This window comes from Podarcis bocagei (assembly GCF_964188305.1).
Source record: "Podarcis bocagei genome assembly, chromosome: 7".
In the NCBI taxonomy this organism is placed as follows: Eukaryota; Metazoa; Chordata; class Lepidosauria; order Squamata; family Lacertidae; genus Podarcis; species Podarcis bocagei.
The window spans coordinates 80079048-80093189 of record NC_138132.1 but is presented as its reverse complement, the minus strand read 5'-3'; the positions used below and the strand labels follow the sequence as shown (position 1 = coordinate 80093189).

The following is a 14142-nucleotide window of genomic DNA, read 5'->3' as shown; positions in this document are numbered from 1 at the left end:
TCTTTCACAACATCAGGGTCTTTTCCAGGGAGTCTTCTCTTCTCATGAGGTGGCCAAAGTATTGGAGTCTCAGCTTCAGGATCTGTCCTTCCAGTGAGCACTCAGGGCTGATTTCCTTCAGAATGGATAGGTTTGATCTTCTTGCAGTCCATGGGACTCTCAAGAGTCTCCTCCAGCACCATAATTCAAAAGCATCCATTCTTCGGCAATCAGCCTTCTATATAGTCCAGCTCTCACTTCCATACATCACTACTGGGAAAACCATAGCTTGAACTATATGGACCTTTGTTGGCAAGGTGATGTCTCTGCTTTTTAAGATGCTGTCTAGGTTTGTCATTGCTTTTCTCCCAAGAAGCAGATGTCTTTTGATTTCGTGACTGCTGTCACCATCTGCAGTGATCATGGAGCCCAAAAAAGTAAAATCTCTCACTGCCTCCATTTCTTCCCCTTGTATCTGCCAGGAGGTGATGGGACCAGTGGCCATTATCTTCTTTTTTTGATGTTGAGCTTCAGACCATATTTTGCACGCTCATATTCTACTGTTGTTGTTGTTGTTTAGTCGTTTAGTCGTGTCCGACTCTTCGTGACCCCATGAACCAGAGCACGCCAGGCACTCCTGTCTTCCACTGCCTCCCGCAGTTTGGTCAGACTCATGTCTGTAGCTTTGAGAACTCTGTCCAACCATCTCAACCTCTGTCGTCCCCTTCTCCTTCCAAGTCTCCTTTGGTCAGACTGTTAAACAGGTCTTAATCTCAGAATTGTTTTGCTAAGGTTCAGTTAGAATCTCCTTGCTTGTAGCTTGAAGGCACTGGGTTCAGAATCTCCCTTCCTGAGTCGCAGAAAACATCCTTGCTCCATCTTCCATGTGACGGCCCTTTAGATAGTTAAAGGTGGCTATCACATCACCTCTCATTCTCCTCCTTCGCAGGCTAAACATACCCAACTCCCTTCCCATCAGATGTCAAGGAAATAAACAACTGTCTGACTTTTAGAAGACATCTGAAGGCAGCCCTGTACTGTATAGTCAAACCTCAGCTGTCGAACGTAATCCATTCTGGAAGACCGTTCGACTTCCGAAACTTTCGACAACCGAGGCACGGCTTCCGATTGGTTGCAAGAGCTTCTAGCACTCAAACGTTCGGGTTCTGAAAAATGTTTGAAAACCAGAGCATTTATTTGCGGGTCTTTGGCGTTCGGGAGCCAAAATTTTCGAAAACGGAGCCATTTGAGAACCGAGGTTTGACGGTATAAGGAAGGTTTTTAACGTTTGATGTTTCTTGTTTTTTTAATATTCTGTTGGGAGCTGCCCAGCATGGCTGGGGCAACCCATTCAGATGGGCGGCTTTTAAACAATAAAATTATTTTTTATCATCATCAACAATATCGTGCATTGTTGTCGTTTAATCCTATTGATGTGTTTTAATTGTCATAACCCACCTTGGGACCTTAGGTTGAAGGGTTATTAACATATTGTAATAATAATAATAATAATAATAATAATAATAGTGGTTTTTTTTCAGCTGGAGCTCATCAGAACTCAGTTGTGGCATTGCCATTGCCACACTAAGAGAACAAGGGATAATAATATTAATAATATGTAACGTTAGACTGTTTTGCCTCTTTTCATTTGACAAATGTTCTGTGACATTGGGGAGGTGGTAATTCTGTATTGATTTACAATGGATGTTTGTATGTGATGCCAATAAAAGGTTTGATGATGATGATAAAATATTAGTAATAAATATTATTATTCCTGATGAGGAATGGTTGAGGGAATTGGGGATGTTTAGCCTGGAATGGAGAAGATCGAGAGGAGATATAAGAGCCATCTTCAAAGATCTCAAAGGCTGCCCCATGGAAGACGGAACAAGCTTGTTTTCTCCTACTCTGGAAGGTAGGACTCAAACCCATGGATTCAAACGACCAGAAAGGAGATTCTGACTAAACATCAGGAAGAACTTTCTGGCAGTGAGAGCCATTTGAATTGGTTAGAACGTGGCACTGATCACGGCAAGGTTGCAGGTTCGATTCCTCGTATGGGACAGCTTCATATTCCTGCATTGCAGGGGGTTGGTCTAGATGACCGTCAGGGTCCCTTCCAACTCTACAATTCTATGATTTGTGACATCAGGTGACACTGGTCAAATGTGGCCCCCGATGGGTGGGTAAGATAAGGAACGAGCCCACCAACTAGATCTGCTTGCTGATCCCTGGCCTTCAGCCTGACACTCCCGTGGAAATCTTTTGTTTTAAAACAAACCCTCACAGGACTCACCTGGTATGTACCATGAAGGGTGCTGATGAGGAGAGTGATCTGTTCCACCACTGCCAGGTCTTTCTGAAGATCTTGTAGCTCCTGAAACAGGCGAGGAGGACCCAAGTACACTTTATCTGGTGGTAAGAAGGGACAGGGAGAAACCACAATGACAAGGGCAAACGACACAATGACGTGGGCAGCCCAGAGAAAGCCATGTCCACAGCTAAACACTAGCAGCCAGTCGATTAAAAAATAAAAAAGGAGAACCCAAACACTGCTTGCATTTGTCTCTCTGAAAACATCCTGCCGCAACAAGCTTGTTTTATATAAATCTATAGAATTTACATTCATTCATTTATACGCCACATGGTTTGCGAAAAACCTCAAAAGAATAGAAAGGGTTTATTGAATATTTACAAAAATAAAATTTAAACAGATAAGAACATTGGCAGGATTGTTGTAATCGCCTGCAGTTTTATAAGAGAATATGTTTAAAGTAGATGAATAAATGAGGAAATCAAGTTAATTTGCATGTGCAGAATCTAGCAACATTATATGTTGCAAGGAGGTATAGAATTGCCATGTGCGCCCTGGATACTTATGGAGGACATTGATTTCTGAGGAGAAAGCTGGGACATCACTATTTTATTTTTATTTTTTCCCCAATTGCTGTGAACCTGAAGCAGGCATGTCCAAAGTCTGTTCTGGGTGCCTAATTCAGCTCCCCGGCTGGTTGTATCCAGCCCCTGTGGCAGTTTTTTTATTTTTTATTATTATTATTATTATTATTATTATTATTATTATTATTAATACCACCCTCCTCGGCCAGAGCCAGGCTCAGGGTGGCTAACACCAGTAAAATTACAATAAAAACATAATAGGGGAAAAAACCAATTTAAAATACAAGTTAAAATGCAATTTAAAATGCAGCCTCATTTTAAAAGTAGCCCATAGATCAAAACCATAAGGGGAGGGAAACATAAGGGTTAGACTGAGTCCAAACCAAAGACCAGGCAGAACAGCTCTGTCTTGCAGGCCCTGCGGAAAGATGTCAAGTCCCGCAGGGCCCTAGTCTCTTGTGACAGAGCATTCCTCCAAGTTGGGGCCAATACTGAAAAGGCCCTGGCCCTAGTTGAGACCAATCTAACCACCTTGTGACTTGGGACCTCCCAAATGTTGTCATCTGTGGACCTTAAGGAGAGGGGGTCCCGTAAATAATAATAATAAAAAAAATCTGGGGTCAACAACCCCAACCCTAAAAAAAGAGCTCAACAGATTTGGTCAGCCCTCACGGATGTTCATTTCATCAAATCTGGCCCTCTTGGGAAATAATTTGGGCACCCCTGAAGGGACAGATTTGGACCGCATTCCAAACTGGTTCGATCGGAAGCAAAAGCGCCTACTCACTGTGTGAGGACTGGCTGCTTGGCATGTGCTTCTTCAGCCCAAGATTGGGGATGACCACGTTGTCCTTCTCGTGGGCGCTGCTCTCCTGCCCGACTTCCACCACCTGGACCTGCGGCAGGGCGGCGTTCCATTTCACGATGTACTTGGGGCCGAGCGGAACCAGGGTGCTGATTTCCAGCTGCCCTCTGCAAGGAGAGGAGGACGGGAAATCCAGTTTTAAAGAAAAATAATTGCCGAGGAAGAAGTGTTTATCCAGTCCAACTGTGCAGGTGAGGGGTACTACTCAATCCCAAGCTCAGCCAAGCTTAAAAATCCATTGCAACATGCACAAGAGAACCGCCACTCTTCTGAATACCGGTTGCTGGAAGCCACGGAAGGGAAAGGGGGCTGTTGTGTTTGGGTCCCACTTGCAAATTTCCCATCTGGTTGGCCACTGGGAGAACAGGAGGTTGGACTGCAGGGTCTAATCCAGCCAACCAGGCTCTCCTGATGCCCTGCCATGAGAGGCAGTAACAGCCACCAGCTTGGACGGCTTAAAAAGAGAAATTCGCAAGGGAGAGGGCATGACAACTACGCTCTGCCAACACAACCAGAGGCAGTGATGCTTCTGAACACTAGACGCCGCAGGAGGGGAGAGTACAGTGGTATATAATAATAATAATAATTTATTATTTATACCCTGCCCATCTGGCTGAGTCTCCCCAGCCACTCTGGGCGGCTCCCAATCAAATGTTAAAAACAGTACAGCATTAAATATTAAAAACTTCCCTAAACAGGGTTGCCTTCAGATGTCTTTTAAAGATAGGATAACTGCTTATTTCCTTCACATCTGAAGGGAGGGTGTTCCACAGGGTGGGCGCCACTACCGAGAAGGCCCTCTGTCTGGTTCCCTGTAACCTCACATCTCACAGAGAGGCCCTCGGAGCTGGATCTCAGTGTCCGGGCTGAACGATGGGGTTGGAGACGCTCCTTCAGGTATACAGTTTGACTATATGCAATTTTGGCCTTAGGTGATCCACAAAATGTAACCAGCCAATTGAGTTTTGGGCTTACTATATAACGCGACACCACAAATCATGGAAAGACGTTATTAGCTGCTTAAAAGCGAGAGCCAGCTCCCAACACTAAGCAGGCAGAAGCAACCGAAAGCCCACCACAATCCATCACCAGCATGCCAAAACTTGCGCCCCCGATAAAATGTGGGGCAAACCCAAACCTTGCCTTACCTGGAGTTAATCGGCCTGTGGAAGAAAAAGATCAAAGCAGCAGTCATTGTTGGAATCTCGGAAACCCCAGGGAAAACTCAGAGAAACCCAGAGGAGTTCAGGGATATTTTTTTAAATAAAAAACGACAAGTTGCGTGTCTTTGCTTCTCAATTTGTATCGTGTTATTTTATGCTCCGTGGGACTTGCTGATGTTTTTTTTTTATTGTTTAGAAATTGTTTATTGCAATTGTTAAGAGAGAATTTCCGTTTATTATTTGCTGATATTGTGTACTGTTGTTTTCTAATGGATTCTTGGACGTTACTTTATTTGATATGCTGCTGGCTCTTATTACGACCTTTTTCGTATTTGATCAGATTGTTATAAAGCATTCGAACTTTGTAGTTTCTTCAGCTTGCAAACTGCCTTGTGTACAGTAATTTAGAAAGGTGGTGTACAAACTAAAAGCGAAATGGAAATGAAATGAAATCTGAGCTCGTACCAACTCACAGCCGCACAACCAAGCAAGGTGTGCCGAAGGAGAGGGGGCTATTGCATAGCTGTCAACCGTCCCTTATTTGGCAGGAAACTCCCTTATCCCAGGCCCGTGTCCCACTGCTGTCCCTTATTGATGATGTCCCTTAAATTTCCCGGGTTTCATGCTCGCCCGGCTCGGGAGGGAAGCAGCGGCTCAGGGTCCTCCGCCGTGAGAGAGAACGCACGCACGAGCTGCCGCGTCTCCGTCTCTCCCTTTTCCCCCTTTGGCGTGTTGTGAGGAGACGGGTGGCAGCAGGCGGGCCCTCTCTTGCGAGATTTCCACCGCCCTGCTAGGGGAAGCCGGAGGCGTAGGACCATCTAGTCCAACCCCCTGCAAAACACAGGCAGTCGCAGCAAAAGCAGCATGGCTCCATCAGTGCCGGATTTATGTATAAGCTAAGCAAAATCCCTTATTTTGGCTGCTGGTCCCTTATTTTCGAGGCTGCTGGTCCCTTATTTCAAATCTGTAAGTTGACAGCTATGGGCTATTGCCCCCTGCTTGTGGACTTCCCATTGGGGCCTCTGGTCTGATTCCTTCTAGGGTTGTAGTGGGGGTTGAATGAGGGAGGGGGAGAGCTTAATAAAACGTCCTCTATTCTTTGTACCCTACCCATCTGACTAGGTTGTCACAGCCACTCTAGGCTTCTTCCAACAGAATATAAAAAGGATAAAACAAAACATCAAACAATAAAAACTCCCCGAAATAGGACTGCCTTTAGATGTCTACAAAATGTCATATCATTGTTTGACTCTCTTACATCTGACGAGATATATACAGGTATCAAAAGGAAACCACTCAGAAAAATGCAGAGGCCTTTTTAAACACTTAAGCCGCCTTCCTTGGAGGAGAATGTGAGCTATAAATGCAATCAATAAAATAAGTGGCAGGCGAGTCCATTCACCACTTTTCTCCTCTCGATATTCCTGGTTAAGGCTTCGGAACATCAAGCATGCAGGTGAGCGAACTTCTGCCTGCAAAGGCAGTTTTTTTTTTTCATTTTCCTCACCTCCGCCTCACACAAAGGGGCATCCTAGCGTCACACAAAAAAAAACCTCACACCTCGAAGCATCGAAGCGAGGTGTCACCCTCGCAGTGTCTACCACTAGTTCCTGGCAGGTGGGAAAAAGAAAGAAAAAACCAAAAAACCAAAACACGCATTTCTAGGTGGCGAAGGGGGTTCTATCCTTTCCCAAACAAGCAGAGAGTTGACATGCGAAGGCACAAAGGAGAAACTTCTGATTTCTTTTAAGTTTAGCTCCTCAAGTAGGCCAGGCTACTTGATTTGTTTTCAAAAGCATACAAACAAAACAGAAAATAAGTACTGGATTTGGGGCTGTGCGAAAGAAGACGAAGAAATACAGGCGAAACTCAGAAAATTAGGATATTGTGGAAAAGTTCATTTATTTCAGTAATTCAACTTAAAAGGTGAAACTAATCCATGCCACACCACATTGAGGCCATAATTGATGCAAAAGGGACCCAAACCAAGTACTGAGTGCATGCTTCTCGGAAGTCCAATATTGCTCTATTTACAATCTTTGTTTTGCTGATTTCATTTAATATTCTAATTTTCCGAGATTGTTAATTTGGGGTTTTCATCAGCTGTACGCCATGATCATCACAATTATAACAAATAAAGGCTTGACATATCTCACTTTGCATGTCAGGAGTCTATCTCATATATTAGTTAGTTTCACCTTTTAAGTTGAATTACTGAAATAAATGAACTTTTCCACAATATTCTAATTTTCCGAGTTTCACCTGTATTCTCAGAGGCGATATACTACTTCATCCTGTTCTTTCCCTTATTTAATGCTTTTAAAAACATGCTGTGATGTCCAACGATAATAACGACCATTCCTATCTGATGGTTTTCCCATATGGCAAATCATCTGCGTGATTCAACTGATTGGGATTCCTCACATGCGGACTCTACAGAAACTGGGGTTTGGTTGCAGCAGCCCTCCCACTTGTAGTGGGCCCCGATCCATAGCTGTCAACTTTTCCCTTTTCTTGCGAGGAATCCTATTCGGAATAAGGGAATTTCCCTTTAAAAAAGGAAAAAGTTGACAGCTATGCCCCGATCTCTCTTTCCCACCTCTCGCAAGCACCCCCACGAAATTATCTGGACACGCACTTGAAGTTTATGTTGGTGCAGACCAGCATGTCGTTCAGCAGGAAGACTTTCCGCTCCTTGGACTTGATGAGCTGGCCGCGGTCGCTGTAGACTGTCTCCGTCAAGGTCTCGCAGAGCAGCAACTGCCGCTGGCCTGAGCTTAACAGCTGGCGGGGGAGGACATTTTCAGGAGAGACAGATAGAGAGGAAACCATCAATGGGGGGACCTTAGGACCTTTCAGCCACCCCATCAAGATTACCTCACCTGAAGGGCAGAGGAGGAGAACCTAATTGCATACTGAAGGTCCCAACACCCGTATTATTTGCAAATGGAGCTTTTTCTGCAGACCAAGCACATGGACACAGGCCCTAAACATTTAAAAGGGTAAAAGGGTACAGTGGTACCTCAGGTTAAGTACTTAATTCGTTCCGGAGGTCTGTTCTTAACCTGAAGCACCACTTTAGCTAATGGGGCCTCCTGCTGCCGCCGCACCACCGGAGCACGATTTCTGTTCTCAACCTGAAGCAAAGTTCTTAACCTGAAGCACTATTTCTGGGTTAGCGGAGTCTGTAACCTGAAGCGTATGCAACCTGAAGTGTATGTAACCCGAGGTACCACTGTATTGGGAAATGATCATAATGAATTGAAAAAAATGTTTAAAAGTACTTCCCCCCCCCCAAACCAAACCACAGTCCTTTATGTTGGGGATAATCCAGACTGAAGTTCCTAGGTGTCAAAAAAGGTTATTTATGTATGCAACAACTGTGGCCCGTATTTTGTTAGCCCCCAAATGGAAAACAAGTGAGGTCCCAACCAAAGAAGAGTGGCAACTTAAGCTGACAGAATATGCACAACCTGCAGACTTCACATATAGAATAAGAGAACAAGAACATACGTTTAGGGAAGACTGGAAAAAGTTTATTGAATATATGGGAAATAATTGTGTACAGCTGGAAACACTGGCAGCGTTAAGATGAATTCAACAGTGGAAATAAGTTTGGATGGAGGAAATAATGGAATACCGATTGGTATAGTTTTTGTAAAATGTGCAGGGATTTATGATATGTAAAATGAATCATGGAAAGAAAAGAAGGGAAGTCATTGATATCTTACAGATATAAAATGAGAAAACAAAGAAAGCAGTAGGAGAACACTTCAATCTCCCAGGACATTCTATACAAGATCTCAAAGTAGCTGTTTTACTACAAAGGAATTTCAGAAATAGACTGGAAAGAGAAGCTGCTGAATTGCAACTCATTACCAAACTTAAAACCATGGAGAGACCTGGTCTGAACAAAGACATTGGATTCTTATCTCATTATACATGACTAAGCCATTTCTCACCTTCTCACCCCTTGCCTTTTCCTGTAAGACCTATTACAGTCGTTAAGAGTCGTCAACAGGCTCTCTCAGCTATCTGCCTATCTCCCATTCCCACCACCCTTCTGAGTAACACCCCTCCCCACCTTCTCACTATATAGAAGGATCTGGCAACTTCTGTTTCAGTGTATCTGAAGAAGTGTGCATGCACACGAAAGCTCATACCAAGAACTAACTTAGTTGGTCTTTAAGGTGCTACTGGAAGGAATTTTTTTAATTTTTTTATTTTTATTTTAGATATAAAATGAGTATTTTAAATTGTAAAACAGAAAATATACATACACACAAACAAACAAACAGACAGAGTGCTTTTTTTCTGGGAGGATGCAGGGGTACACATACCCCTAAACATTTTGTGAATCTAAAGCCTTTTTTATTATTATTATTTAAAGAAACACTATAACATGATGAATTCACAAGCATGATTTGAACTATGAACAACAGAAGGAATTAGAGATTGTTGAATTGTTGTTATGGTAAAAGATGTGGTGAAGCAAGGGGGAAAATAAAAAACAGAATGGAAAACGGGGCAGGAGGTTGACAAAACAAAAAAAAAAATATTATGGAGTGTACAGTCGTACATTGGAAGTCAAACAGAATCCGTTCCAGAAGTCCGTTCAATTTCCAAAACATTCAAAAACCAAAGTGCGGCTTCTGATTGGCTGCTGAGGAAGCTCCTGCAGCCAATCGGAAGCCCTGTCGGAGGTTCGGCTTCCAAAAACAGTTCGCAAACCGATACAGTCACTTCTGGGTTTGCGGCATTTGGGAGCCAAAACGTTCAGGAACTCAGCTGTTTGAAAACTAAGGTATGACTGTATAGGTGGATTTTCTGAAAATGTGATAAAATATAACTGCAAAAATGGGGATCAAAAGCCATGGGAGCACAGCCTATGTCAGCTAAGTGTCTTGGCAGAGTGGGTAGCTGGTCATGAGGAGAGAGCCTCTTTGGTCTTTGCATCCCTCAAGCATCCCTCGAAGGACCAGACCTTGAGCCTACCTTGTTGATGCTGCTGCGGTCGCTGACACTCTTGGTGAGTTGCTGGATCTCAGCCACCTGGTCCGCCAGTCGCTTCTGCTCATTGAGTTTCTCCGCCAAGGTCTCCAGCTCCGTCAGAGCCAGCTGGAGGGAGAGCCGGTCAGCGTGGCCCTTGGGAGTGTTTTTCAGCATGTCCTGGAAGAAGGAGAAGAAGAAGAAGAAGAAGAAGAAGAAGAAGAAGAAGAAGAAGAAGAAGAGAGCCATCAGGCGTGAAGAGGGACCTCCAGCGCAAACACCTGGGCCACTAAGGAGACTCAAAGGAAAAATATGAAGAACAGAGGTTTTGACGAATGGACTACCAAAAACGCATGAGGCTAATGGTGGAAGTCTTTTAAAAATATTTTAATTAAGACAGATAAGGATATGATGAAAATACATAATTGAACATAAATATAGATTGGAAATGGCTGTGTATAGTGAATACTTATCTACTTTTAAAATTCTCATTCTTGATCTTATTCTTCCTTTTCTTTATCTTCTTCTTTTCTTTTATATTTTACCTTTCATTTCTTTATTGTGAATATTGTTTTGTAGAGGTGTAAATAATCGTAAATATGAGAAGAGGTAAAATGTTTTCTAATTTTCTCTTGGTTACATGTATTTTCCTTTTTTTATACGTTTGTATTTTTTTCTAATTTGTACTCAGTAAAATTATTATTATTATTATTATTATTATTATTATTATTATTATTATTAACACCTGGGCCAATGGAGGAGCAAGCTGGGAGCTGAGACATGCATTTCCACCCCACGCGCAAAGCAAACATTCCACCCGTCCTTCTCCCAGCTTGGTCTTCCCCTCCAACGAGATGAGGAACCTAAGAACAGAAGGAGAGCCTGGGTGCAGGATCAGACCAAGGACTCATCAGGCCCATCCTCCTATTTTCACAGTGGACAACCAGATGCCCCTCCCCCAGCGGGAAAACTGTAGGTAGGAGCCGGGGGAACAACAACAACAAGAAGACCAACAACACCACACTCTGGGCAGCTTCCAGCACATATAAAAAGACAGGGCCACCTCGGAAGCCGATCATTTCGCTTTTCAAACGCCGAAAACCCAGAAGTAAATGTTTCCATTTTCAAACGCACCTCAGAAGTCAAATGGCTTCCGTTGCATGTTTTTCAATTTTCTCCATCGCATTTGTGCCTCAGTTTTCGAACATTTCAGAAGTCAAACGGTCTTCCGGAACAGATTACGTTCAAACATTACAAAATTCCCGATACAGGACAGAAAAGAGAGAAAACTCTCCCTTCCTGCAATTTCCAGCAACTGTGATTCAGAAGCACGGTTGCTTCAAACTGTGGAGTCACTGCGGCTACAGCCACTATCTCCTGTGGCAAGGAGTTCCAATGTTTAACTATGTGCTGCATGGAGAAGTTTTTTTCTTTTATCTGTCCCGAATCCTCCAGCATTCAGCTTCATTGGATACCAACAGGCTCTAGTACAGTGGTACCTCGGGTTAAGTACTTAATTCGTTCCAGAGGTCCGTTCTTAACCTGAAACTGTTCTTAACCTGAAGCACCACTTTAGCTAATGGGGCCTCCCGCTGCTGCCGTGCTGCCGGAGCACGATTTCTGCTCTCATCCTGAAGCAAAGTTCTTAACCTGAGGTACTATTTCTGGGTTAGCGGAGTCTGTAACCTGAAGCGTATGTAACCTGAAGCGTATGTAACCCAAGGTACCACTGTATTATGAGAAACTGAGAAATTCTTTTCTGTATCCACTTTCTCCAAGCTAGGTCTAAATTTTATAAACTTCCATCAAGTCACCTTTGACCAGTGGCGTAGCATGGGGGGTGCAGGGGGGGCCGGCCGCACCGGGCGCAACATCTGGGGGTTAGGGTTAGGGGCGCAAATCCACAGGTTAGGGGGCGCAAATCCACGGGTTAGGGGGCACAAATTACTTGCCTTGCCCCGGGTGCTGACAACCCACGCTACGCCACTGCCTTTGACTCACTTTCTCTCTAAGCAAAGAAGTCCCAAACCTTTTCCAACACCACAATATCCTTTCTGAGGAAAGACAACTGAAAATGTACACAGCATTGCAAATGAGGTTGTGCTTCAGGCCCCGGGGGCAGAATCTGGCCCTTCAGACCTTTCTGTCTGGCCCCTGGGATAGAGGGCAAAGGCTCTCCCTCACCTTTGAGAATAATCAGATAAGCACTTTTAAAAGGGTACCTGGAGGAGGAGAATGAACTGGGGGAATCTTTGGATGGGCTTCACCATCAGGCCGTAAAGAGTCACCCGGTCAACGCTGCTCATCTGCCTCTTCTGCCAAGAGAAGAATCACCCGCTGTTAATTTGAGGACCTCTGCCTTCCAATGTGGTGGGTCTCCAGCCTCCCACCTTGGAGATAATGCTGGTTGGACTCTCAGCCCAGACAGCAAATTTTCCCTCTCTGGACCCAATGCTGGCATGCAGGAGGTATGGCAGAGCCTATCCTATTCACTGCCGTAACCAACCCTTGTGACAGCATACCCATTTTACAGACTGGGAAAACTGAGGCCAGGAAAGAGCAGCTTGGCCCATGGCTCTCCTAGCCTAGAGCAGAGTCAGAACACGAACCTGGTCCTCGCTCATGTCACACCCACACCCTACATTTAGAGCACAGTGTTTCTGCCAAAGAATCCTGGGAACTCTAGTTCACCCCTCCCACAGCTACAATTCCCAGCTCTTGTAGCAAACTACTGACCTTGAGGAACTCTAGAAAGGCAGGCTTGGTAAGGCAGGCCTTCTTGATCAAGGACATGGCAGTGGTGAAATTGTTGACGTATTCGCTGTAGACATCCAGCACCATAGACTTGGAAAACTGGGGTGGAAGTGGGAAGAGAAAGAGAGAGTTTGCACACCTATTTTGTTCAGAGCAAAGCCATTGTGGCTAGTAGCTATCGACTACCCTCTCCTCCATGAATAGGTCTGATTTTTTAAAAGCACTCTAAGTTGGGGGCCTTTGTCCATGGAGTTTTCTTGGCAGGCATACTGGAGTGACTTGCCAGTTCCTGCTTCAGGTGGATCACGTTTGGTCAAAACTCTCCACTATGACCTGTCCATCTTGGGTGGCCCTGCACGACATAGCTCATAGCTTCTCTGAGTTATTCAAGCCCCTTCGCCATGGCAAGGCAGTGATCCATGAAGGGTTAGGAAGTGAGAGCTGGACCATAGAGAAGGCTGATCGCTGAAGAATTGATGCTTTCGAATTATGCTGCTGGAGGAGACTCTTGAGAGTCCCATGGACTGCAAGAAGATCAAACCTATCCATTCTGAAGGAAATCAGCCCTGAGTGCTCACTGGAAGGACAGATCCTGAAGCTGAGGCTCCAATACTTTGGCCATCTCATGAGAAGAGAAGACTCCCTGATGTTGGGAAAGATTAAGGGCACAAGGAGAAGGGGACGACAGAGGATGAGATGGTTGGACAGTGTTCTTGAAGCTACCAGCATGAGTTTGACCAAACTGTGGGAGGCAGTGGAAAACAGGAGTGCCTGGCATGCTCTGGTCCAGGGGGTCACAAAGAGTTGGACATGACTAAACGACTAAACAACAACAACAAAGTTGGGGCCGATCATTGCCTCCTGGAACGTAGGCTAACTAAGTTAGTGCCCATTCCATTTGCCCAGACCATCGACGCTGAACGAGAAGGGCTGTTTTCTCCATTTCCATTTGCCTTGACCAAAGATGTTAACCTAGAAGGCCTGCTTTTCTCCATTTCAGATTCCATCCACATCCCTTATAGATTGTCCTTTGAAGCAGCTCAAAGCTTCCGGGGACATTCCACACAGGAGCTATGGACCTACAAGATGGAGGCTTGAAAGGTGAGGATACTTGGGAAAGTTGCGGAATGAAAGGATAAAATTTACAGCCTGTAACGCTTTGAAAGAGAATATGATGAAAATGATGTATAGATCGTATATTACACCAGTGAAATTAGCTAAAATGTATAAGACAAATACTAAATGTTGGAAATGTAAAGAAAAAGAAGGGACATTTTATCATATGTGGTGGGAATGTAAAAAAGTAAAGAACTTCTGGGAAATGATATATAATGAGATGGAAAAGATGTTGAAATATACATTCTTAAAAAAACCAGAAGCATTTTTACTTGGTATTATAGGCCAGGACATTAATAGGCAAGATGTTAAATTGTTTTTATATGCAACAACTGCAGCAACAACTGCAGCAAGTATTGTTAGCCCAGAAATGGAAAC

At 44.2% G+C, this 14142-nt stretch overlaps 1 protein-coding gene across 4 annotated transcripts in view; it reads right to left on the bottom strand.

Moving 5' to 3' along the window:
• Positions 1-14142, bottom strand: part of ARHGEF10L (Rho guanine nucleotide exchange factor 10 like) — a 130748-nt gene that overhangs the window by 58978 nt on the left and 57628 nt on the right. For 3 of the 4 annotated variants that reach the window (XM_081202928.1, XM_081202927.1, XM_081202929.1), the window contains 7 exons: positions 12631-12747; positions 12117-12209; positions 9901-10074; positions 7544-7689; positions 4891-4905; positions 3665-3849; positions 2276-2391 (listed from right to left, as the gene is read on the bottom strand). In XM_081202928.1, the coding sequence (XP_081059054.1) occupies positions 2276-2391; positions 3665-3849; positions 4891-4905; positions 7544-7689; positions 9901-10074; positions 12117-12209; positions 12631-12747 (846 nt within the window). The remainder of the gene's footprint in view (positions 1-2275; positions 2392-3664; positions 3850-4890; positions 4906-7543; positions 7690-9900; positions 10075-12116; positions 12210-12630; positions 12748-14142) is intronic. The other variant, XM_081202930.1, reaches the window with a different exon arrangement.